We start from the raw sequence: 25,800 nt of genomic DNA, 5'->3' as shown, positions 1-25,800 counted from the left end.
AGAAGGAGGGTTAATAGCCAGAGGTTATGGTGCACATTGGTAGCAATGGCATCAGAATAAAGGGGCAAGAGGTCCTATGCAGTGAGTACAGGGAGTTAGGGAAAAGGCTGAAGAACAGGACCTCCAAAGTGGAAATCTCTGGATTACTCACAGTGCCATGTGCTAGTCAGGGCAGGAATATGATGATGGTACAGATGAAAGAGTAGGCAGAGGGGTTAGGGTAGCATTGATGGTTAAAAAAAAATGTAAACAGATAACATAGGATCGGAAGATGCAGAATCCTTCTGGTTAGTGTTAAGGAACTGCAAGGATAAAAAGACTCTGATGGGCCCTGAACAGTAGCCCAGATGTGGGATATAAATATCAACAAAAATAGAAAAGGCATACAATGAGGGCTATGTTACCATAGTCACGGGGAATTTCAATATGCAGGCATATTGGGAAAATCAAGTTGGTGCTGGATCCCAAGACAGGGAAGTTGTAGAATGCCTATGATGTGGCTTGTTACAGCAGCTTGTGATTGAGCCCACTAAGGGAAAGGCAATTCTGGATTGGGTGTTGTGTAATGAACCAGATATGATTAGGGAGCTTAAGGTAAAGAACCCTTCCGAGGAAATGATCATAATATGATAGAATTCACTCTGCAGTTTGAGAGAGAGAAAAGATGTATCAGTATTGCAGAGTAAAGGGAATTACAGAGGCATGAGAGAGAAGCTGGCCAAATTTGATTGGAAGGGAACACTAGCAGGGATGACAGAGGAACAGCAATGGCTGGAGTTTCTGGTGGCAAATTGGAAGGCGCAGGATAGATACATGCCACACATGAAGTAGTATTCTGGAAGGAGGATGAGGTAACTGTGCATGACCTCAGAAGTCAGAGTCAGCATAAAAGCACAAGAGAGAGCATATAATATAGTAAAAATCAGTGGGAAGTTAGAGGATTGGGAAACTTCTAAAAAGCAACAGAAGGCAAAGAAAAAACATAAGGAAAGAAAAGATGAAATACAAAGGCAAGCTAGCCAAAAGCATCAAAAAGGATTCAAAGGTTCAAAGTGCATTTATTATCAATGTATAAATGATACAGCCTTGAGTATTGTTTACTTACAGGCAGTTGCAAAGCAAGGAACCCAGAAGAACCCACTTAAAAAAACATAAGACCAACCCCCAGAAAAAGAGGGGGAAAAAAAACACAAAACAACTCATGCAAACAATTGAAGCGAGCAACAACCACAGCATTCCGAGCCAAACTGAGTCCTTCGATCCAAATCCCGCTAGCACCACAGAGTAGGCCTACATTCATACGTATTAGCGGGACAAATCACCACAAAGTTCGCAGACGTGAAGCACGGCAGCTGGGGGCACTCTCGCAGCCCTAGTGTCACGGAGAAAGGAGCCCTCAGACTATCCGGGCCGGTGCTTAAATTGTCTGAACCGCACACTAGGACCTGGCCTCACCATGGCAATTCACATCGGGCCTCGATTTTGCTGCCATTACCAAAAGTTTTTTTTATCAGATATATAAAGAGGAAAAGAGGCGAGAGTGGATATTGGATCACTGGAAAATTATGCTGGAAAGGTAGTAATGGGGGGGACAAGGAAATGGTAGACGAACAGAGTAAGTATTTTGCATCAGGCTTCACTGTGGAAATTGGAATTATTTGAGAAAATGATAGAAAAGGTAGACAAAGAAAAATCAGCGGATTTTTTTAACTTGGATTTTCAAAAGGCCTTTGATAAGGTGCTGCACATGAGGCTAATAAACAACTTAGGACTCCATGGTATTACAGGAAAGATACTAGCATGAACCGAAGATAGGTGATACAGTAGTATAGTTTTAGCAGTGGATGCAACCCAGGTTCAATTCTCACAGCTGCCTACAAGGAGTTTGTACATTTTTCTCTTAACTGCATTGGTTTCCTATGGGTGCTTTGGTTTCCTCCCACATACCAAACATATACGGGTTCGTAGGCTAATTGGTCAAGCAGATATAATTGGGAAGCACTGACTTGTTAGGCCCCAAGGGACTGTTGCTGTATCTCTAAACAAAAGTGAGAAAATGAGTAGATTGGCCAACTGCCAGAAGGCAGAGTGGGAATAAAGAGGATTTTTTCTGGTTGGCTGCTGCTAACTAGCGGTGTTGCACAGGGATCAGAGTTGGGTTTGCTACTTTTCAGGTTATATGTTAATAACCTGGATGACTGAACTGATGGATTTGTGACAGGTTTGTATATGGTACCAAGATCGGTGGAGGAGTAGGTAGTATTAAGGAAACAGGGAGACTGCAGAAGAACTTAAACAGATTAGGAGAATGGGCAAAGAAATGCCAGATGAAATAGGTTGTAGGGAAGTGTATGGTCATGCAATTTCATAAAAGCAACAAAGGCATGAACTATTTTCTAAATAGAGGAGCTATTTCAGAAATGGGAGGTGCAAAGGGACTGGGGAGACCTCGTGCAGGATTCCTAAAGGTTAACTTGCAGGTCAAAAGTAATAATGAGGATTTATAAGGCATTGGTCAGGCCATCTTTGATATTTTGATGAGCAGTTTTGGGCCACAAATCTAAGGAAGTATGTGCTGGCATTGGAGAGGGTCCAGGGGAGGTTTCTGAGAATGATCTTAGATTCTGGAAGAATGAGTGGGGGGGTGCGGGGCAGGTGCTCCTCAATGAAACCTATTGAATATTGAAAGGAGTAGATAAGAGTGGACGTGGAGTATATTTCGAGTACTGGGGGAACTTAGGACCAGACAGTACAGCCTCAGAACAGATGAATGTTCCTTTAGAACAGAGATGAGGAGGAATCTCTTTAGCCAAGAGGTGGTGAATTAGAATTAATGCTGATAAATGTGAGGTGCTACACTTTGGTAGGACTAATCAAAATAGGACATACATGGTAAATGGTAGGGCATTGAAGAATGCAGTAGAACAAAGGAATCTAGGAATAATGGTGCATTGTTCCCTGAAGATGGAATCTCATGTGGATAGGGTGGTGAAGAAAGCTTTTGGTAGGCTGGCCTTTATAAATCAGAGCATTGAGTACAGGAGTTGGGATGCAATGTTGAAATTGTACAAGGCATTGGTGAGGCCAAATCTGGAGTATTGTGTACAGTTTTGGTCACCAAATTGTAGGAAAGATGTCAACAAAACAGAGAGAGTACAGAGAAGGTTTACTAGAATGTTACCTGGGTTTCATCACTTAAGTTACAGAGAAAGGTTGAACAAGTTGGGTCTTTATTCTTTGGAACGTAGAAGGTTGAGGGGGGACTTGATAAAGGTATTTAAGATTATAAGAGGATAGATAGAGTTGACATGGATAGGCTTTTTCCATTGAGAGTGGGGGAGATTCAAACAAGAGGACATGAGTAGAGAGTTAAAGGGCAAAAGTTTAGGGGTAACATGAGGGGGAACTTCTTTACTCAGAGACTGGTGGCTGCGTGGAATGAGCTTCCAGTAGAAGTGGTTGAGGCAAATTTGATGTTGTCGTTTAAAGTTAAATTGGATAGATATATGGACAGGAAAGGAATGGAGGGTTATGGGTTGAGTACAGGTCGGTGGGACTAAGTGAGAGTAAGAGTTCGGCACGGACTAGAAGGGCCAAGATGGCCTGTTTCTGTGCTGTAATTGTTACATGGTTATATGGTTATAATTCATTGCCACAGAACTCTGTGGAGGCCAATTCATTGGCTATATTTAAAGCGGAGGTTGACACATTCTTGATTTGTAAGGGTATCATAGGTTACGGGAAGAAGACAGAAGTATGGGGATGAAAGGGAAGATAAATCAGCCAAGATCAAATGGTGGAGCAGACTTGATGAGCCGAATGTCATAATTCTGCTCTTATGGTCAGCTCTTAATGAGTCAAGAAATCAAATGATTCTTTCATGTTCCCAACTTCGTGTACCTAAAAAGAAAAGTTTGGTTTAAGTTAATGAGAGATATTTCAAGTAAAAGAAAGATATTTTGAGGGATGCAGTCACTTGATCTATTAGCAGCCTTGGTTTTAGGATGCTGCATTATTTATTACATCTTTAAATTTGCTTCTGTATATTGAGATCTCACATTTGCCACCTGAAATACTCAACCTCTAGTCCAGGACCAAAGCCATACAAAGCAAATGTGAGGGAGGGCGGAGATTAGGATGGTGACTAACAGCAACTCCTTTGCTTGCATCTTCGGAAACAGCTCTATTTCCATCTTTAATATCTCTTTTTTTCCTTTTCAGGGTTCTTTTGAAGACCCTGACCTAAAGTTACACGCTGACTTCAGAAATAGGACCCGTTCTCAAGGCCTCACGACTGGCCGCTTTTTGAAATGTCAAAGACGCCACCTGGAAGACTAACGTGCCTTCAGGATGCTGGATTTTCGTGGCTCTGGAGCCGGGCGGATTTGAGGTCAGTGCTGCCGCCTGATGTGTCGTGGGAGTACACAGAAGATTGAAAGCAGCGAGCTGGCTGCTGGCTGCATGCCCAGAGACCTGAGTTCTTTGGCCACAGAGCTCGGAAGAAGCAACGCAACAGACTTTTAATACCATAATATCAGCGAGTTGATTTGCTATATCTCACCTCCCACTGTGAGACAGGGACATCTCTTTCTCCATTATTAGGGAGAGAGAGAGAGAGAGAGAGCCTGTGGTATGTCGAATTACTAGGTGAATGAGTGGTCTTTGGGGTACTGCAAGTCTGTCTCTTTATTGATGCTTTGCTGCATGCTTGAGTGCTCAGTGGAGGGTGCAGATGCTTTTTTGCTGGTGGGGACAGGGGGGGTCATCACTTTGCTGTAGCTTATGTGTGGGAAGGGGGAGGTGGGGGGGCTTTGGGGTTCTAACATTTAACTGTCATTCATTCTTTGGGGCACTTCTCTGTTTTTGTGGATGTTTGCAGAGAAAAAGAATTTCAGAATGTATATTGTATACATTTTCCTGACATTAAATTTACCTATTGAAACCTACAATGTAAGCTGCCATTTTAGTGTAGCACTAAGTGCTACAGCTTTAGAGATGAAATCTATCAGCTGTGGTGTTAAATCAAGGCTTCATAGTTCAGGAAGATGCAAAAGAACAGAGAAGTCTTCTTGTGGCTTGACCAACATTTGGCTATCCACTACCATTGGCTTCAACTGTCCTTCAATACCAACTTGCTAAAGCTTGAATATGATTATGCTTTCTAGTCCTCTCAAAATGGTAATCAACAGTTTAAACATACAATTAAATACCTTGTTCTTCCCACAAACGTATTATCAGTATTACACAGGCCTTCTTACCTCATTCCTTCTGTGGATTTGTTCTCATAGTTACGATACAGCTGCGGAGTACCCAGCATGGCTTCAGTGAAGACAGCAAAGAAACCAAGCGTTTCCACAAAGAGCGAAGAATCAATAAGGAGGTAGGTTATATATGCAGCTACAACAGTGAAAACCAATACGCATTGGATATAATCAATAAATCTGCTCCACATCCAGAAGTACTGTAGATCAAAGTCTAAAGCAGAAACAAAAATATTAAGAGAAGTTCCTGACAAATTTCTAGGCTTTTATTAGTCCTAGATTATATCACAATGAATTAAACATTATAACATGTCACATTCATTTGCTATATGAGAAGACAATAGATTTAAACTGTACATCCTACTATATTCATTTTCCTGTTTACTGGAATAGCATTATCTATGCAATGATAAATGTGCTCCTGTTTCCACTTTCATATTTCTTCCTTTAATCACAGTACATAGGACACTTAGATTTCTATCGGAATTGATAGTTTTTTTTTGAAAGAATCAGAATCAGCTTAAATATCACTGGCACATGTTGTGAAATTTGTTATTTTCAACAAGAAGAAAAAATACAATAGCTTATAAAATATATACATATACATACATACACACACACACACACACACGATTCCAGTTAATTAGGAACCATCAGGACCAGTACATTTTGGCTCAGTTAAGCAGCTGCCCAAATTATACAAAGTTTCATGGAAATGGATAAAAAGGTATATTTAAAAAAAGGCAAACTTCCATTTAATTGAGTAACAAATTATGTACTTAAATGAAATACACAAATTAGAATACTATCAATATTACTACAGCACTATAAAACTGTATTCGTTCATAATGGGTTACCGACGGAGGAATTCATAGAGTGTACACTGGCATAGTACTCAATTGGTAAACTATCCATTCTTAACCCCTTAAAGCAGAGGTTTAACGCTTTTTTTTCCAATCAGTTCCTGACATATTTGAACACACAGTTCTGTGATCCGTTGCTTTCTTTGCACTGGGTAGCGTTATGTGTTTGTAGCCAAGGGCGCTGTTTGGCGTGGCATGATTTTAAAAAAAGCCTGTTTCATCAGCATTGCAAATGTCATCTGTCCTAAATTCTTGCTGTGTGCTTTCTTGAATTTAATGTGGTGCCTACAATTCCATCGAGACACCCAACCAGCTGTTGCTTTAAAATCTTCATGACCCAGCTTCTTAGCTAGTACCTCTGACTTCGTTTTTTTTAAAATAAATATTGGTCCAATGGCACTCACATCTTGCCCAGTTACAATAAAAAAAACCATTGATTGGGGACCTCTTCAACATCTGCATCCGTACCTTCATGCTTTCATTTTTGGGATGTTCCCTGTTGTTCCTCACATTACGCCCATTCTTCCCACAGTTTACCTTGTTGACATATCAAGCGCACAATTGTCGATTTTGGCACTCCAGCTATCTCTACCAGCTGTTGATGGGTGGTGTTAGGCAAATGGGTTTTAATTTGGTCCAGTAGAATAATATTTTTGGATAGTGTCAAATATTTTCATGGCAACGGTCTCAAAAATTCTATTTAAAATCATATATATATAAAAAAAAATCACTGCTTGTTGAATTGGCGACCAACGGCTCAAATGGATACATAACACAAGCGTATGCAACTGTTCACTCTAAACAGTGCTTAGAGTGGACTAGAGTTTCTAATGGCCGCACAGATTCATGTGACTGATGGTCTCCCATGCTAATTAGCAAGAGTCTCAAATAAACAGAGGGAATTCCAGCTATTTTCTTGATTTGTTTTGGTTCTTTAAGAATTATTCCAAATAAGTGACTGCCTTGAATAACCAATGGCCCAATTAACCGGAACCCATGTATATAAAATTTTTAAAATTAAATTAAACTAGATTTATTTTTAAAATTTCAGTTACAAATCCCAATGCCACCAGACCTCTACAAGAGCTCTTAATCTGACACTACATTTGCATGCTCAGCCAGAGATTACTAATGTACAGTACCAGTAATGTAGAAACTGGTCAGGGGAGGTGAGGGGAGTAATGAATTGAAAGTATTGTATATGAATGCACGGAGTATAAGAAATAAAGGAGATGAGCTTGAGGCACAGCTGGAAATTGGTAAGTATGGTGTTGTGGGAATAACAGAGACATGGCTTCAAGTGGACAGGGCCTGGGAAATGAATATTTAAGGGTATACGTCCTATCGAAAGGACAGACTGAGGGGCAGAAGGGGTGGGGTGGCTCTGTTGGTGAGGAATGATATTTAGTCCCTTGCGAGGGGGGACATAGAGTCAGTATGGATAGAACTGAGAAATTCTAAGGGTAGAAAGACCCTAATGGGAGTTATCTACAGGCCCCCAAACAGTAGTCTGGATGTAGGGTGTAAGTTGAATCAAGAGTTAAAATTGGCATGTCGCAAAGGTAATGCTACAGTTGTTATGGGGGATTTCAACATGCAGGTAGACTGGAGGAATCAGGTTGGTGCTGGACCCCAAGAAAGGGAGATTGTGGAGTCCCTCTGAGATGGATTCTTAGAACAGCTTGTACTGGAGCCTACCAGAGAGAACACAATTCTAGATTTAGTGTTGTGCAATGAACCGGATTTGATCAGGGTCCTTGAGGTAAAGGAGCCATTAGGAGGTAGTGACCATAATATGTTAAGTTTTAATCTACAATTTGAGAGGGAGAAGGGAAACTCGGAAGTGTCAGTATTACAGTTGAACAAAGGGAACTATGGTGCTATGAGGGAGGAGCTGGCCAAAGTTCAATGGAACAATACCCTAGCAGGGATGACAGTGGAACAGCAGTGGCAAGTGTTTCTGGGAATAATGCGGAAGGTGCAGCATCAGTTTGTTCCAAAGAGGAAGAAAGATCCTAAGGGGAGTAAGGGGAGGCCGTGGCTGACAAGGGAAGTAATGGACAGCATAAAAATAAAAGAGAAGAAGTATAACATAGCAAAGACAAGTGGGAAGCTGGAGGATTGCGTAACTTTTAAAGAGCAACAGAAGGTAACTAAAAGGGCAATATGCGGCGAAAAAATGAGGTACGAAGGTAAACTAGCCAAGAATATAAAGGAAGATAGTAAAAGCTTCTTTAGGTATGTGAAAAGGAAAAAAATAGTTAAGACCAAAATTGGGCCCTTGAAGACAGAAGCGGGTGAATTTATAATGGGGAACAAGGAAATGGCAGACGAGTTGAACAGGTACTTTGGATCTGTCTTCACTAGGGAAGACACAAACAATCTCCCAGATGTTATAGTGGCTAAAAGACCTAGGGTAATGGATGAACTGAAGGAAATTTATATTAGGCAGGAAATGGTCTTGAATAGGCTGATGGGTCTGAAGGTTGATAAGTCCCCGGAACCTGATGGTCTGCATCCCAGGGTACTTAAGGAGCTGGCTTTAGAAATCGTGGACGCATTGGTAATCATTTTCCAATGTTCTATAGATTCAGGATCAGTTCTTGTGGATTGGAGGGTGGCTAATGTTGTCCCTCTCTTCAAGAAGGGAGGAAGAGAGAAAACAGGGAATTATAGACCGGTTAGCCTGACGTCCGTGGTGGGAAAGATGCTGGAGTCAATTATAAAAGATGAAGTTACAACATATCTGGATAGCAGTAACAGGATTGGTCTGAGTCAGCATGGATTTACGAAGGGGAAATCGTGCTTGACTAATCTTCTGGAATTTTTTGAGGATGTAACTATGAAAATGGACAAGGGACAGCCAGTGGATGCAGTGTACCTGAACTTTCAGAAAGCCTTTGATAAAGTCCCACATAGGAGATTAGTGGGCAAAATTAGGGCACATGGTATTGGGGACAGAGTACTGACATGGATTGAAAATTGGCTGGCTGACAGAAAACAAAGAGTAGCGATTAACAGGTCCCTTTCGGAATGGCAGGCGGTGACCAGTGGGGTACCGCAGGGTTCAGTGCTGGGACTGCAGCTGTTTACAATATATATTAACGATTTAGATGAGGGAATTGAAAGTAACATTAGCAAATTTACTGATGACACAAAGCTGGGAGGCAGTGTCAAATGTGAGGATGATATTATGAGAATGCAGGGTGACTTGGACAGGCTGGGTGAGTGGGCAGATGCATGGCAGATGCAGTTTAATGTGGATAAGTGTGAGGTTATCCACTTTGGTGGTAAGAACATTATCTAAATGGAGTCAAGTTAGGGAAAGGGGAAGCACAATGAGATCTAGGTGTTCTTGTACATCTGTCACTGAAAGCAAGTATGCAAGTACAGCAGGCAGTGAAAAAAGCTAATAGCATGCTGGCCTTCATAACAAGGGGAATTGAGTATAAGAGCAAAAGAGGTCCTTCTGCAGCTGTACAGGGCCCTGGTGAGACCACACCTGGAGTACTGTGTGCAGTTTTGGTCTCCAAATTTGAGGAAGGACATTCTTGCTATTGAGGGAGTGCAACGTAGGTTCACAAGGTTAATTCCTGGGATGGCGGGACTGTCATATGTCGAAAGATTGGAGCAACTGGGCTTGCATACACTGGAACTTAGAAGGCTGAGAGGGGATCTTATTGAAACATATAAGATTATTAAGGGATTGGACACGCTGCAGGCAGGAAGCATGTTCCCGCTGATGGGTGAGTCCAGAACCAGGGGCCACAGTTTAAGAATTAGGGTTAGGCCATTTAGAACGGAGTTGAGGAAAAACTTTTTCACCCAGAGAGTGGTGGATATATGGAATGCTCTGCCCCAGAAGGCTGTGGAGGCCAAGTCTCTGGATGCTTTCAAAAAGAGATGGATAGAGCTCTTAAAGATAGTGGAATCAAAGGTTATGGGGATAAGGCAGGAACTGGATACTGACAGTGGATGATCAGCCATGATCACAGTGAATGGCGGTGCTGGCTCGAAGGGTCGAATGGCCTACTCCTGCACCTATTGTCTATTGTCTAAATGTTCACTGATTTGAACCCAAGGAGATGTTGAGAAGTTAATAGCCACCTTAATCAACCGAGGCAAGCTTTAAGCAGGGTTGAAGGATAGAGGTTTAGAGCGAAACTCAAAGGTTAGAATCTACACAGCCGAATGTAAAACAGTGAATGACAGGTGGAAAGTGGAGATGCATAGGGAGCTATTTCAGGAAGATAGCAAGTTATATTAAAAAAACTGCTTTTAGCATTGAAAAGATTATAGACATGGAGCGAATCTGCTATTTTAAGTTCTTAAGCCGTTTTGAGAAGTTTAGATCAGCAAATATAGTGGTGACGAGGAGTGGGGTGAAATGGTGCAAACAGGAGATAAGCTTTAGACTTTTTGCACAAAGTGAAATCAGAAACAAAAAGTAGCTGGTTCCGCTTTCTATGTCTGCTCTTCATTCTAATAAATCTGTACATTTGCTTCAGAATAATGATCTTTTGTTTATGCTCCTGATGCAAGAATACATGTCAGGATATATCTATATCTATCCCCAAAATATCCTTTACATCTTAAATAATACCCCGCACTTTCAAATTTCAGGGAAGTGCACACCAAGTGTATAAAACCTTTTATAGTTAATCCCATGTCTGTATCCTTTATAATACTCAAACACATTAAAAATGTGCTCTTCATCCTAACTATCCAGAATCAGGATTACTATCACTCACATACATATTTCATGAAATGTGTTGTTTTGTGGCACTAGTACAATGCAAGACATAAAAACTACTGTAGGTTACTAAAATAACCACAAGGTAATTATATATTGTTTGGTGATGACAGGAATTCAATATGGAAAACTGCTCATCACTAACGAGAACCTCTACTGGCCCGGCTGCATAAATATATTGACTACAACAGCAGATCAAAGGACAAGGTTGTGCAGTTACTAACCCACTTTATAAAACCCCACAATTTTTTTGCAAGGCACAAGTCAGGAGTGTTTGTATATTCTCCACATTCCTCAACAAGCCCAACGGTAACAATCAATAAAACTGATCAACATACAGAAACAAAACAGTCTGCCTCATTGGCATCCCATCCACTACCCTAAACATTCCAGCCCTTTGGTACTATCAACAAAATGAACCTGCCCTCTACCATCAATGACAAGAGCAGCAAACACACTTGCAGGTCATCTATGTCATAAGATATCTTAAACTTGGAAACACATTGTTGCTCTTCATCAATGGAACCATGTCCTGAAAGTCATAACCCAAAAGCACTGGGGGAGAAAAATAAATAAACCACCTTCATAAGGATTATAATGGTGACTCAAGATGTGAGCTTACCATCAGCTTCAAGAACTGTTGAGTAGGAAATAAATAATGGCCTTGTATGCAAAGCCCACATCCTTTAAAATGAATTTAAAAATATCCACAACAGTTCTCTTGAATCTTGTCAAGTGGAACTGAACATTGATAGGATCTGACCAAGACTGACAAATATACCTTTATCTTTTATTATTGTACTTCAACCTTCCCAGTTAAAAGGTTACGTTTCACCTTTCAGAGCAGTTTTTGTATTCATGCCCAAGTTTGCAGTCGGCACTGTGCACAAAAACATTGCTCTTGGCCCAGAAATGTGCGCATGCGCCGGTCGTGCATGCAGCCTGGTACAGCCGTTCCGATCTATTCTTTTACTTTCTTCTTCCTACTTTTTAATTTACATTATTTTTTGGTATTTTTTTTCTCACGGTAACACGTCGAAGCTGCACCCTCTCTAATATGCTGTTAGAGAGAGTTTTATTTGGGTTTTCTTTAGCACTGGAAATGGTTACTTCCTGACACGCGGGACAGAAGCAAGGTCGCATTGTGTATTCCACGGACCAGCAAATTCCGGTCGGCTTAGCGAACAGAGCGGCAGACACCCCTGCTGAAATCTGGAGGAAAACACACAGAGGGGGAATCACAAAGCCGAGGAAAAAGGACCGGGTCAAGACAACAGAGACTTTTGGAGAAGAGGAGTTGGGTGGGTAATACCGTTCTGCCTGACAGGAAGTGCACCGAGAGCGGTAGCGGCGTGAAGGAGTGGGGTGCTTACTGATCTGGCTAACAACGGATGGTGCAATCCGGGGTATATTATAATCGAGGAACGTGTTTGCAGACTGGATATTGAACTTCTTACTGTTGGACTTCGGCCACATTCCATCGTGATACAACACTTGGCGGCACAGGAGGTCGTTCCTGCCTGTGGCCATCGAACGTGCAGCTCCTCCCGTGGAGGGTCAGGCACCCTGAGCCAATAGACTGGTCCTGGACTTATTTTCCATCTGGCATAGTTTTGCATTTTGTTGTTTGATTGTTGGGGTTTTTTGTATTGCTATATTTACGCTCTATTCTTGGTTGGTGTGGCTGTAACAAAACCAAATTTCCCTTGGGATTAATGAAGTATATCTATCTATCTATCTAGAAATTCTGCTGTGCATTGCTACACAAAGGGAACCAGACTGACTTGCTTCATTGTTGCCAAGGCCAACATATGGACCCTCACACAGGTATGATCTTTTTAGATTTTGAACTTGTCCCTCACAGGCGCACACCTAACTCAAAGCACACCCCATGTGAATACCTTTCAAACTCAATACTGGACTCAAGGATGCTTGACATCTTCAAAGCCCTGACATCAGAGTTAGGCATCATGGAAAAAGGCCCATTGGACCAACTCGTCCATGCCAATAAAGGTACCCATCTGATCTAATCCCATATCCCATTTGCCTGCATTTGACCCATGTACTCGTGAAAATGTCTTTTAAAGGAAATTGTACCTGGCTCTACAGTTTTCACTGGAAGCTCATTCCATGTACCCAACACCCTGTGTACAACCTACATGGTCATGTCACTGATTCCACATTCCTTCACAAATGCTCAAATGCAGCCATCATTATCTTAATCTAATGCCAACAAGATGTGAACTTCCCTTGGCTTCCCTCAGTCACACCACAACCCGACCTGTCATTATCCAGTTGTCTCTTGTTACTCATTTTAATTTCACATGATCCCTGGGTTTTATGTGCAATAGAATAATGCTGGGAGGTGAGGAGGGGGGGTTGCACATATAATGCACAAACCCTGATGTCTCACCAGTTCAGTGTATTTTTTTGTGGCTCAGAAAAAATTCTGTGCCCTAGGTTACTGTCATTAAGACAATATCCCAAACTATTCTTCTCTGATCCAGAGTCTAGTGAACTATGAATGCCTTTGCCATTCCCAATTTTTAACCTTCCACCTTACCTACGCAACTTATTAGAACCAATTTAAAGAAATATAATAAGTATTATTAGAAATATCTCCCCAACCAAGTACAATGTTGATTTCATTTTCAAACTGCAAAAGGTATATTGTTTACAAGTGACCTGCTGTCCTAATGTTTAAGGATATTGATAAATATATATATATTTAAAAGATATACACTCTTGCCCATAACCTCAGTGTTAAACAGCAACCTCATCAGGAAGAAACTAAAGTAGAGTCAAACACTTAACCACAGGGAAAAGAAGACAGCTCTTAAAAGAAAATTCTTCAACATTAAACCCTTGATGTTACAATGGTAGTTTATGTCTGGGTTTATTTTTTTCTAGCTTAAACAACAAACTGACTCTAAATAGATTTGCTGACAATGCTTCTGATTCTTTTCCCCTCATTACATAATTTTGGGTTTTACATGACTATCTGGGTCTTATATAGGCAAGTTAAAAGTTACTGAGCAATATCCTGTCAGAAGTTCTCATAAGCAGAACTAGAGAACTCTTAGTTTCTCGGTCTCATGTGTACCAATTATTCTTGGTAGTTTGTGCTACAGGCCAGCACCTAAACTATATTTAAAGCCTATTCTTCCCTTGACAGAGATACACATTTTCACGTGTTTTAAATAATAATTTTTTAAAAAAATCTTTATATCTATAGAGAAAAGTATTCTCCTTGATTGGGTCCACATTGCAATACAAAATTTGATGAGCCAAATGATGTCTGAGTGTAACGAAATCTTTGGTTCCACTCTGTAATAATTCTATAAACAAATAAAAAACATTTATTCCAATAAAGCTGTGAAAGTTTACATTTATACGCCTTGTGCAAAGTAACAAAGTATGGTACCTATCCAACAACCTACATGCTGCAAGTTCATGGCCTTCTGCTGATATAGCCCATCAATTTCAAGGTTTGACGTGTTTGTGTTCAGAGATGCTCGTCTGCACACCACTGGTACAATGCGAGTTACTGTTGCCTTCCTGTCAGCTGGAACAGGTTTGGACAATATCCTCTGACCTCTCTCATTAACAAGGCATTTTTGTCCACAAAATTGCCACTCACTGGATGTTTCTTCTGTTTTTGCACCATTTTCTGTAGACTCTAGAGCAGGGGTTCCCAGACACCTTGCTTAATGGCACAAAAAAGATTGGGAACCCCTGCTCTTGAGACTCATGAGTGGAAATCCCAAGAGGTCCATGGTTTCTGAAATACTCAAACCACCTCATCTGGCACCAACATCATTCCACGATCAAAGTCACTTAGATCACATTTCTTCCCATTTTGATGTTTGGTCTGAACAATAACTGAACCTCTTGACCTTGTCTGTATGCTCTTAAGCATGGAGTTGCTGCCACATGATTGCTTGATTAGATGTTTGCATTGATGAGCAGGTATATATGCATGTACCTACTAAACTGGCCACTGAGCATTATTTTCTTTGCTTGGAGAGTGAAGAGTGAACAGCAGATGGACTAAACAGCACTTACAAAATAAAAACAAATTACATGTTATTTTTACAAAAAAAAAATTAAAATATCAATTTTAGTGCTAAATGGACAAAGTGTTCATAGCATTGCTAAACAGAATGATTAAGGTTTTGCATGTTGGTTCAAAAATTGAATGGTTGAAAGCATATAGCTGTTCTTGAACCCGGTACTGTGGGACTTTCAGCTTCTGTACTTCATGCATGATGGTGGCTGTGAGAAGAAGGCACGATGACGAACGTTGCCTTCACAAGGCAGTGGTTCCTGTAGAGTCTACAAATGGTTGCGAGGAATGTGTCGCTGATACATTAGGCAGAGTTACTCTCTGCAGCTTATTAATTTGTATTTGTATTTATTTTATTTCTTGCATCCAAGGGAGTAGAAATCTTTATATTGTGTCTCTGTCACAATGCACAAACAATAAAAGGGGGTAAATGTGGGAGGATATTGCCCGAACACCAAGTTGTATACATAATTGTTTTGTATACACATATGTACATCAGGTACAGTTCTTGCACATTTAAATTGCCATTCTGGACCATGATGCAACCAGTCAGGATACTTCGATCAGTACATCTGCAGAAGTTTGTTCAAGTGTTTAGTGGCCTGCTTTCCTTCTGATTGCATCTATGTACTGGTACAAGGACAGGTCAACTGATATTTTGACACCCAGAATTTGAATGCTGCTGACTCTCTCCACCACTGATTCACCAAATGTAGACTGGTGCATGTTTGACTTCCTTCCCCTTCCTGAAGTGAACAGTCTCAGGCTCCCAGCTGGGTACAGGTATTGATTATAACCGGTGTTTCAAAGACAAACTCTGTCAGCTTCTTCAGGGATGATGTCTGAAGAAGATGGCAGAGTTTGTCATCGAAAAGTTGGTCATAATCGATACCTGTACCCAGTAGGAAGTCTGAGAAGAGTTTATTTGTCATATATGCCAGGAAAAAATTAGATTCTTTTTCAATCCGTTCTTTAGTTTTGCTAACATTGAGTGAGAGGTGGTTTTTGTGGCACTCCTCATCCAGGTGACCTACCTCAATCCAGTGTGCTGACTCACCACCACCTGTGATCCTAAGGAAATTTGAAGATGGCATAAGCGCTGTGCTTAGTCACACAATTATATGGGTATAGAGATTTGAGAGGTGACTAAACACACAGTCTCGAGGTGCACCTATGCTGATGGTCAGTGAGATGTTACTAATCCTCACTAACTGAGACCTGCTGATTAGGAAATTATGTATCCATTTGTAGAGGGAGGTACAGAGGCCCAGGTCCTGAAGCTTGACACTGAGTTTGGATGGGACAACTGTTTTGAACGCTGAGCTGCAGTCAATGAACAGCAGTCTGACTTACAAGTTCATATTGTCCAGGTGGGCCAAAGCAGAGTGAAGACCCAGAGAAAATGCATGCGTGGTTGACAAATTGGAGTGGATCCAGGTCATCTGAGGCAGGAGTTGATATGCACCATAACCAATCATTGTGGTTGATGTGTTATTGGATGGTAGTAATTGAGGCAAGTCACCATGCTCTTCTTCAGACTGAAACATAGATTCCTTTTTTGAAGCAGGTGAGGACCTCAGTAGGTGAGGTTGAATACATTTGTACTGATCTTTAGTGCTCAGCCAGGTGTGCCATCTGGACCAGATGCCTTTTATGAATTCACTCTTTTAAAGAATGCCTGGATGTGAGCTTCAGAAAGTAAGGTTACAGGACCATCCAGTGATGTGGAGGCTTGTATGGGTATATCATATTTCTCCCTGTCAAAGTGTGCATAAAAGGCACTGAGCTCATCCAGAAGTGAAGGGTCACTGCCACTTCGCCAGCCGACCTTACAGGAAGTAATATTGTACAAGACAATGTTCAATGGGTGACGGACACAAAAAGGAAGGAGGGAGAGAGAGAGAACAAAAACTGCTAAGTGGCCCTTGAAACTAAACTTCTGAATGAAGTGAAAAAACAATATCCCATTTTCCTAAGATGCAAAATTTGACGAATGTACTAAAGCTGCAAATTAGAGATAGAACAATAAAAATACAAGAGTCTGTTAAAAAGTTAGCATGTACTGCACTAAAATATGCCACTGGGCCCAACAACTTTCCCAATTTGTTTGAACATTTTGTAGGATACATATGGTTGGACAAATTAGATCTATATAATAAATGAAAGAGTGCAAAACCAGTCACTTGGTGATATTTGTTCATAAATATTTGAAGGTGCCAAATCAAGTCGACATACAATTAATCAAGCACGTTAAATTGCCGGTGACTTAAGATATAACAAGATATCTAAGCCAGGAAATTAAAATAAACCTATCCTTATTTTCCTGTCCAATTCCTACAGCCCTAGACTCCTTAGTTAAACAAAAACCATTTATCATACCCTTGAATAGTGTTGGCACGTGGCCAAGTGGTTAAGGCGTCGGTCTAGTGATCTGAAGGTCGCTAGTTCGAGCCTCAGCTGAGGCAGCGTGTTGTGTCCTTGAGCAAGGCACTTAACCACACACTGCTCTGTGACGACACCGGTGCCAAGCTGTATCAGCCCTAGTGCCCTTCCCTTGGACAACATCGGTGGCATGGAGAGGGGAGACTTACAGCATGGGAATCTGCCGGTCCTTCATACAACCTTGCCCAGGCCTGCGTCCTGGAAACCTTTCAAGGCGCAAATCCATCGTCTCATGAAACTAACATGCCTATTATTATTATACCCTTGAATATATTCAATGACTCAAAGTTCAAAGTACAATGTATACAACCTCGAGATTAGTCTCCTTATAGGCAGCCACAAACCCAATAGAACCTATTTTTAAAAAACCATCAAATACCCAATCTGCAGGGGGGGGAAAAAACACAATTGTGCAAATAATAAAAATAAACAAATAACATTCAGAATTGAAGTTCACAAAAGTGATTCCCCAGCCATGAAGCCAGTCATTGCTGCAGCCTATAGGGTGCAGATACACTTGCACTTTTGGATCATTATCCCAGAGGAGGTATACTCCACAATACAGAACAATCAAGTCTATTTGAAAAGCAGCTTTGGAGCTTACCCCATTACACCCACATAGAACACTGCTATTGCAATCTGCAGAACTGCAGCATGTCGACTTCAGTTGGGCACAGTCAGCTGTGTAATTTTATTAATATTTTTATAGATTCTAATGTCAATATTTCCACAAATTGGATTTGATTTAGTTTTTTGTCTTTGAAATATTTTAGCTTCTATCTTAATCATACTTATTTTCCATCTGTTCACTGATTCTGTACATTAAACTAGTATTGAGTCTATAAAGCAAACTTAGTTTTTTTTGGAAATCAAAAGCAAAGCTTGCACTCTCACTAGGAAGCAACACAAAATCTTTTATTTATTGCTCTGTGAAATAGATAATTTAATTAATAATTGCTTTATTTCTTTCTGGAACATTGAGAGAATTTGTCAATGGGATTGGCTGTTCCACCTATATGAAGTCATGACCGCCACTGCATGCCAACAGTCCCCTTGAATTGATTGTGCCTGACCACAACCTCAAATTGGAAAACAAGATTTTGCTACAGTGAACACTAGATTTTTGCAGGAAGCCAAGAATCCAGCAGTAACATCATTGCTTTGGTGCTAGGTGCACATTCAAGCCCAAAGCTTCTTGTACAAATTTCCCTAATTTAATGTCTATTCTCTGCAACAACATTACCAAGATTAGCATCTGCTTTGACTGGCCCCAACCAGATCTCCCAGAGTTATAGAGATGACACTCCTTTCAAGCAGGTAACCATCTGAAGTACAAATCCTTCTACAGTCTCCAAATCATTGCCACACACCGACCAAATTTTGCTTTGTGCTTTTGATGACAATGAACCTGGAATCCAATTATGCAGTAATATCATAGGACACACCTTCATTAATTCTCACTGAGATAAAGTTTGAATTAACACCATTGATGTTAATATGCTTAATCCTTACTGATTTTTTGTGCAAACTGTTTCTCTCTAATATATTTCTCTCCCTGTCTATGTTAGTGATGCTAATTCAAAATTTTTTTTTAAAGTAATTGTGGGTTTTGGGTTTTTCTTTAAATTGATTTCCCTAGATCGGGGCATCACTGTTAAATGAAGGACATTGCTCATTGAACTTGAATGGAAATGGATTACCAGGCCACTTCAGAGTCAACCAGATAGATGTGACCTGTATATACACAGGTCCAACTGGCTAATGATGCTACATTCTCTTCCTGGGAGGACATGTGAACCACATGTGTTTCAGACAGTCCAATAGTTCTGTCATTGTGACTATTGACTTTTATTGTAGGTATCATACACAATTCAAGCATTTTGTTATGACTGCTGTCGTATTCCACTGTTTTCACTTTTACGTGCTCCACATGTGACTTCACTCTTCCCTTTCTTCTTCTCCTCCATTTCTATCTCAGGAGTTAGGGTAGGAGCGAATATGCATCAGAAGCCCAAAAACTCCCACGGGTACCTTGACTCTACCTCCCCCCTATCCTGCTTCATTCCATTCTCTAAGGTTTTCCAGTTCTATTAAATAAGCATTTTTCACACCAATGCTTCTGAAATGTATTTCAATTTAAAGTTCAAGCCCAGGTTTAACTGTCATTTAGCCACACACATGAATAGAGCCAAAACAAAACAGCGTTCCTCATGGGGCCAAGGTGCAAAATGCAGAACCAACAGCACATGTATCACATATCATTATGGAAGCAGAAAAACAGTTATAACAAAAAGAATAATAATATAGCCCAAGTCTGAGCTTCATGGCCTGTAGATTAATGGTGCATATATATTGCCTTGGAGCCATGTTTCTGCAAGAACAGCCCACGGCAGTTCCTAATATCACACAGTACAGCTGCAGATGAACGCAATCCAGCTCGTCTTCCATTGAGCGAACACTGCAGGTAGCACCGATAGTAAGAGCCAGTCGGCAACCCGGCGTGGAACTCAGCGGCACATAGTCAACTCCTGTCTCCTACCTCAGCAGCTGCAACAGGTGACCCTGAGGCACAAGGGCCTGGTCCACAATGCAACCAAAGCCGCCACTGGTGGCCCAATTGGTGAACACTGTCGGTCTCCCTAATTAAACAGTGAATTGGACTCGCAGTGTTCTACACTGCTAATGTCCAGCAGGGTCTTGCACTGTCCATTAGATATGGTGCACAAGTCCAGCTCCACTCCTATTCAGCGATTCACTAGTGGGGGAAGACCTGCAGTACTTGGTGTTCCTAATAACCAACAGTGTCTTGCGATCGTGAAAAAGATGCAAAGGACTAACAATTACACCTTTGGTTAGAGCCATAGGCACCGCTGCATTCAAGCGTGCTGCCACAATGGCCTCCTGTCCACTATGTATTTCTGTTCTCATCTCCTCTCCTCCCAGCAAGGATAGGGTTTGCACTTTCCACTGTCCATATGCAATGGATCATCCTCCATGATTTTTGCTGCCTTGAAATTAAATTCTTCCAACATACGCACCTTCTCCTCACCTGACCACAGCTACTCCAATGCCTTGGTTCATTCCTCCAACTACTCTTCTCACAGCACATTCCCATGCAACTCCTGCCCTTTCACCTCCTTCCCCAGCACCACTTGGCCACTCAGGAAGTTCTTCTCCGTGAAGTGACTATTATTATGGTGTTCTTCCAATTTAGCCTCTTGCACTCACAAAGTAGTCACCTCTAAAATAAAGGACACAGAACAGCTCCATCTGTCCAGCAGGGTAATCCCAGCTTCCAATCACTTTAATTTTCCACCCCACTGCTCTCCATCTTGCGCATTCTACAATGTTTCAATGAAACCTAATGAAAACTCAAGAAATAGTACTTCAGCTTGTCCAGCACACCATAGCAGTTGGGACTCAAAACTAAATTGAACATTTTCAGATAAAGAGAAAAAGCTGGATATGTCAGAACTGGTAAATTCTGAAGCAAGGTTGTTCTTCTGTAACCATTACATCAGCTTTTCCTCCCTTACCAATGTTACCAATCTAATTAGTACCTTCAGCATTCCTGTACATCTCATTTCCAACAACTGTCGAGTTCCAGCAAAATGTTTTTCTCTCATCATTCATCTCTCTCAGCTACGATTAAAATGCAGTAACTCTCCCACTCTTAAGTGCATTTTTATCACAAAGACAATATTAGTTTTGAAAGAATTTGATTTAGTACTCAATTTCAATGTGATAGCAGCCTTGCACCAAATCTTCTAGTGCATTCGTGATCTCAAGTAGGGAATGAAATGTCCATGATATGAAAATAGGTGGAAGGGGATATTGTGAATCACATTATGATTCTGCAATGGGATATAGAAAGACAGAGTTTTAGAGCGAAAGACTGAGCAATAGGGAATAAAACCTGATAAATAGAGTTTCATGTGGAAAAGTACATAGTCATCCACTTCAGCAAAAGGAATCAAAATGTGGATTATTATCTGAACAGAGAGAGACTGCAATTGAGAAGCTGAGGGATTTAGGTGCCTGAGTGCATGAATCACAAAAAGTTATCAGGCAATTCCTACTAGTAGTTAGTGTGTTGGCTTTTACCAAGAGATCCGAGTTTAAGAACAAATAGGTTCTGTTATAGTTGTACCAGGGTGTTGTTGAGGCCACTCCTGGAATATTATGCACAATTTTGAACCTTGTACCTAAAAAGCAATATATTAGTATTGGAAGCAGTCCAAAGTGTTCCATATTTAATATTTCAATAATATTTGAGTACTATTGTAAATATTGATTAGGCATTGTTTACATAATTATGTACTATTATATGTAAAAGTACGTGAATGGCACATGTCATTATGCTACCACATCATAAGTGCGCGCCTCACTAAAGTAAAGAATGAAGTGGACACACATCTCCTGGTTCCACATGTTTTTTCTTTCCATTAGTTTTACAAAACATAACACAAAGGATGTGCAGAAGGCTAATTCCTGGAATGTGATGATTGCTTTCATAGTTCAACTAGACAGCTTGGTCCGTATTCTTTTGCGCTTAGAAGAATGAAAAGCGACTTTATTTAAGTAAGGGAGGGGGCTATAAAGGGTAGATGTTTTCGCTAGTGGGTGAGCCACAAACAAAGTGGCATAGCTACAAAGAATGGCACCAGTCATTTAAAACTGAGGTTCATATAGAGGACTTCTCGCAGGGGTAATGAACATCCAGAATTTTCAGCAACCTTCCCATTGCCTCCAACCAGGATGCTGGAGGCCATATCATAGGAAATATTTAAGATAGATAAATAGTTAAAAAAACATTCAAGGAATTGAGGTAAGTACAGATGAACCATTATATTAAAATAGTGAGACAGTCTCAAGAGACCAAGTGAGATATTCTGCTCCCGTTTCTTGTGACTGAACCCATAATCCATTGGAACCAGCTCTGAAATAGTCAGCTGGCTGAACCATCATATCTGAAACCAGAGGTTCAATTCAGTTTTTATATAGGTGCTCAAAACAGCACTCAAAAATTTGTGGAAACATCATGGCAGATGTCATTCACCCATGTTTGGAGGCTCCCAATCACAGGGTGGCCTATGGTATCTACAGGTTAAGACAACACTTGCTTGTCAAATGGTACAGAGAGATATCTCTGTACCATTTGTGGTACCACTATATGTGGTACATATAGGTACCAATGACATAGGTAGGAAAAGGGGAGAGGTCCTGAAAGGAGAATATAGGGAGTTAGGAAGGGAGTTGAGAAAAAGGACTGCAAAGGTAGTAATCTCGGGATTACTGCCTATGCCACACGACAGTGAGAGTAGGAATGCAATGACGTGGAGGATAAACCGTGGCTGAGGGATTGGAGCAGGAGGCAGGGATTCAAGTTTTTGGATCATTGGGACCTCTCCTGGCGCAGGTATGACCTGTACAAAAAGGATGGGTTGCACTTGAATCCTAGGGGGACCAACATCCTGGCGGGGAAATTTGCGAAGGCTACTGAGGTGACTTTAAACTAGAATGGTTGGGGGGGGGGTGGGAATCAAATTGAAGAGACTAGGAGAGAGAAGGTTAGTTCACAAATAGAGAAAGCTAGTAGACAGTGTGTGAGGGAGGATAGGCAGGGGACAGAGATCAGGAGCACTCAGACCAAAGATGTAGGAAAGAAGAAAGAAAAAGATAACAAAGTTGTTTGCTCCATCAAGGATAAACAGAGAGTAAGAGTTGGAGAGTTTTTTAAATGCATCTATTTTAATGCTAGGAGCACTGTAAGAAAGGTGGATGAGCTTAGAGCATGGATTGATACCTGGAAATATGATGTTGTAGCTATTAGTGAAACATGGTTGCAGGAGGGGTGTGATTGACAACTAAATATTCCAGGATTTCGTTGCTTCAGGTGTGATAGAATAGGAGGGGCAAGAGGGGGAGGTGTTGCATTGCTTGTCAGAGAAAATATAACAGCAGTGCTCTGGCAGGATAGATTAGTGGACTCATCTAGGGAGGCTATTTGGGTGGAATTGAGGAATGGGAAAGGTGTAGTGATGCTTATAGGGGTGTATTATAGACCACCTAATGGAGACTGAGAACTGGAGGAGCAAATTTATAAGGAGATAGCAGATATTTGTAGTAAGCACAAGGTTGTGATTGTGGGAGATTTTAATTTTCCACACAGACTGGGAAGCCCATTCTGTAAAATGGATGGATGGTTTGGAGTTTGTCAAATGTGTGCAAGATAGTTTTTTGCAGCAATACATAGAGGTACCAACTAGAGAAGGGGCAGTGTTGGATCTCCTGTTAGGGAATGAGATAGGGCAGATGACAGAGGTATGTGTTGGGGAGCACTTCGGGTCCAGTGATCACAATACCATTAGTTTCAATATAATTATGGAGAAGGATAGGACTGGACCCAGGGTTGAGATTTTTGATTGAAGAAAGGCTAACTTTGAGGAGATGCGAAAGGATTTAGAAGGAGTGGATTGGGACAATTTATTTTATGGGAAGGATGTAATAGAGAAATGGAGGTCATTTAAAGGTGAAATTTTGAGGGTACAGGATCTTTATGTTCCTGTTAGGTTGAAAGGAAAGGTTAAAAGTTTGAGAGAGCCAGGGTTTTCAATGGATATTGGAAACTTGGTTCGGAAAAAGAGAGGGATTTACAATAAATATAGGCAGCTTGGAGTTAATGAGGTGCTCGAGGAATATAAAGAATGTAAAAAGAATCTTAAGAAAGAAATTAGAAAAGCTAAAAGAAGATATGAGGCTGCTTTGGCAAGTAAGGTGAAAATAAATGCAAAGGGTTTCTACAGTTATATTAATAGCAAAAGGATAGTGAGGGATAAAATTGGTCCCTTAGAGAATCAGAGTGGACGGCTATGTGCAGAGCCAAAAGAGATGACGGAATATTTTGAACAATTTCTTTTCTTCGGTATTCACTAAGGAGAAGGATATTGAATTGTGTAAGGTAAAGGAAACAAGAAGGGTAGTTATGGAAAGTATGATGATTAAAGAAGAGGAAGTACTGGCGCTTTAAGGAATACAAAAGTGGATAAGTCTCCGGGTCCAGACAAGATATTCCCTAGGACCTTGAGGGAAGTTAGTGTGGAAATAGCAGGGGCTCAGACAGGAATATTTCAAATGTCATTAGAAACTGGGATGGTGTCGGAGGATTAGCGTATTGCTCATGTGGTTCCATTGTTTAAACAGGGTTCTAAGAATAAACCTAGCAATTATCAGCCTGTGAGTTTGACGTCAGTGGTGGGTAAATTAATGGAAAGTATTCTTAGAGATGGTATATATAATTATCTGGATAGACAGGGTCTGATTAGGAACAGTCAACATGGATTTGTGCGTGGAAGGTCATGTTTGACAAATCTTATTGAATTTTTTGATGAGGTTATAGGAAAGTTGACAAGGGTAAAGCAGTGGATGTTGTCTATATGGACTTCAGTAAGGCCTTTGGCAAGGTTCCACACAGAAGGTTAGTTAGGAAGGTTCAATCGTTAGGCATTAATATCGAAGTAGTAAAATGGATTCAGCAGTGGCTGGATGGGAGATGCCAGAGAGTAGTGGTGGATAACTGTGTGCCAGATTGGAGGACGGTGTCTAGCGGTGTGCCTCAGGGATCTGTACTGGGTCCAATGCTGTTTGTCATATATATTAATGATCTGGATGATGGGGTGGTAAATTGGATTAGTAAGTATGCAGATGATACTAAGAAAGGTGGTGTTGTGAATAATGAAGTAGGTTTTCAAAGCTTGCAGAGAGACTTAGACCAGTTAGAAGAGTGGGTTGAAAGATGGCAGATGGAGTTTAATGCTGAAAAATGTGAGGTGCTACATTTTGATAGGACTAATCAAAATAGGACGTACATGGTAAATGGTAGGGCATTAAAGAATGCAGTAGAACAGAGGGATCCAGGAATAATGTTGTATAGTTCCCTGAAGGTGGAATCTCATGTGGATTGGCTGGTGAAGAAAGCTTTTGGTAGGCTGGCCTTTATAAATCAGAGAATTGAGTATAGGAGTTGGGGTGTAATGTTGAAATTGTATAAGGCATTGGTGAGGCCAAATTTGGAGTATTGTGTACAGTTCTGGTCACCGAATTATAGGAAAGATGTCAATAAAATTGAGAGAGTACAGAGGAGATTTACTAAAAGATTGCCTGGGTTTCATCTCCTAAGTTACAGAGAAAGGTTGAACAAGTTAGGTCTTTATTCCTTGGAGCATAGAAGGTTGAGAGGGGACTTGATAGAGGTATTTAAAATTATGAGGGGGATAGATAGAGTTGACATGGATAGGCTTTTTCCATTGAGAGTGGGGGAGATTCAAACAACAGGATATGAGTTGAGAGTTAAAAGGCAAAAGTTTAGGGGTAACACGAGGGGGAACTTCTTTACTCAGAGATTGGTAGCTGTGT

At 40.8% G+C, this 25,800-nt stretch overlaps 1 protein-coding gene and 1 long non-coding RNA gene across 3 annotated transcripts in view; one reads left to right on the top strand and one right to left on the bottom strand.

The window, feature by feature from the left end:
- LOC134350447 (solute carrier family 66 member 2) overlaps positions 1–25,800 on the bottom strand; it is a 56,740-nt gene that overhangs the window by 5,367 nt on the left and 25,573 nt on the right. For both annotated transcript variants that reach the window (XM_063055650.1, XM_063055659.1), the window contains one exon: positions 5,259–5,475. In XM_063055650.1, the coding sequence (XP_062911720.1) occupies positions 5,259–5,475 (217 nt within the window). The remainder of the gene's footprint in view (positions 1–5,258; positions 5,476–25,800) is intronic.
- LOC134350455 (uncharacterized) overlaps positions 12,148–25,800 on the top strand; it is a 35,490-nt gene continuing 21,837 nt past the window's right edge. Inside the window, exons 1-2 of the long non-coding RNA XR_010018893.1 lie at positions 12,148–12,178; positions 12,620–12,704. This is a non-coding gene — a long non-coding RNA (uncharacterized LOC134350455). The remainder of the gene's footprint in view (positions 12,179–12,619; positions 12,705–25,800) is intronic.

The sequence above is a fragment of the Mobula hypostoma genome, chromosome 1 (assembly GCF_963921235.1).
Source record: "Mobula hypostoma chromosome 1, sMobHyp1.1, whole genome shotgun sequence".
In the NCBI taxonomy this organism is placed as follows: Eukaryota; Metazoa; Chordata; class Chondrichthyes; order Myliobatiformes; family Myliobatidae; genus Mobula; species Mobula hypostoma.
The sequence above is the reverse complement of the archived record's forward strand: the minus strand, read 5'-3'. Positions and strand labels throughout refer to the sequence as shown.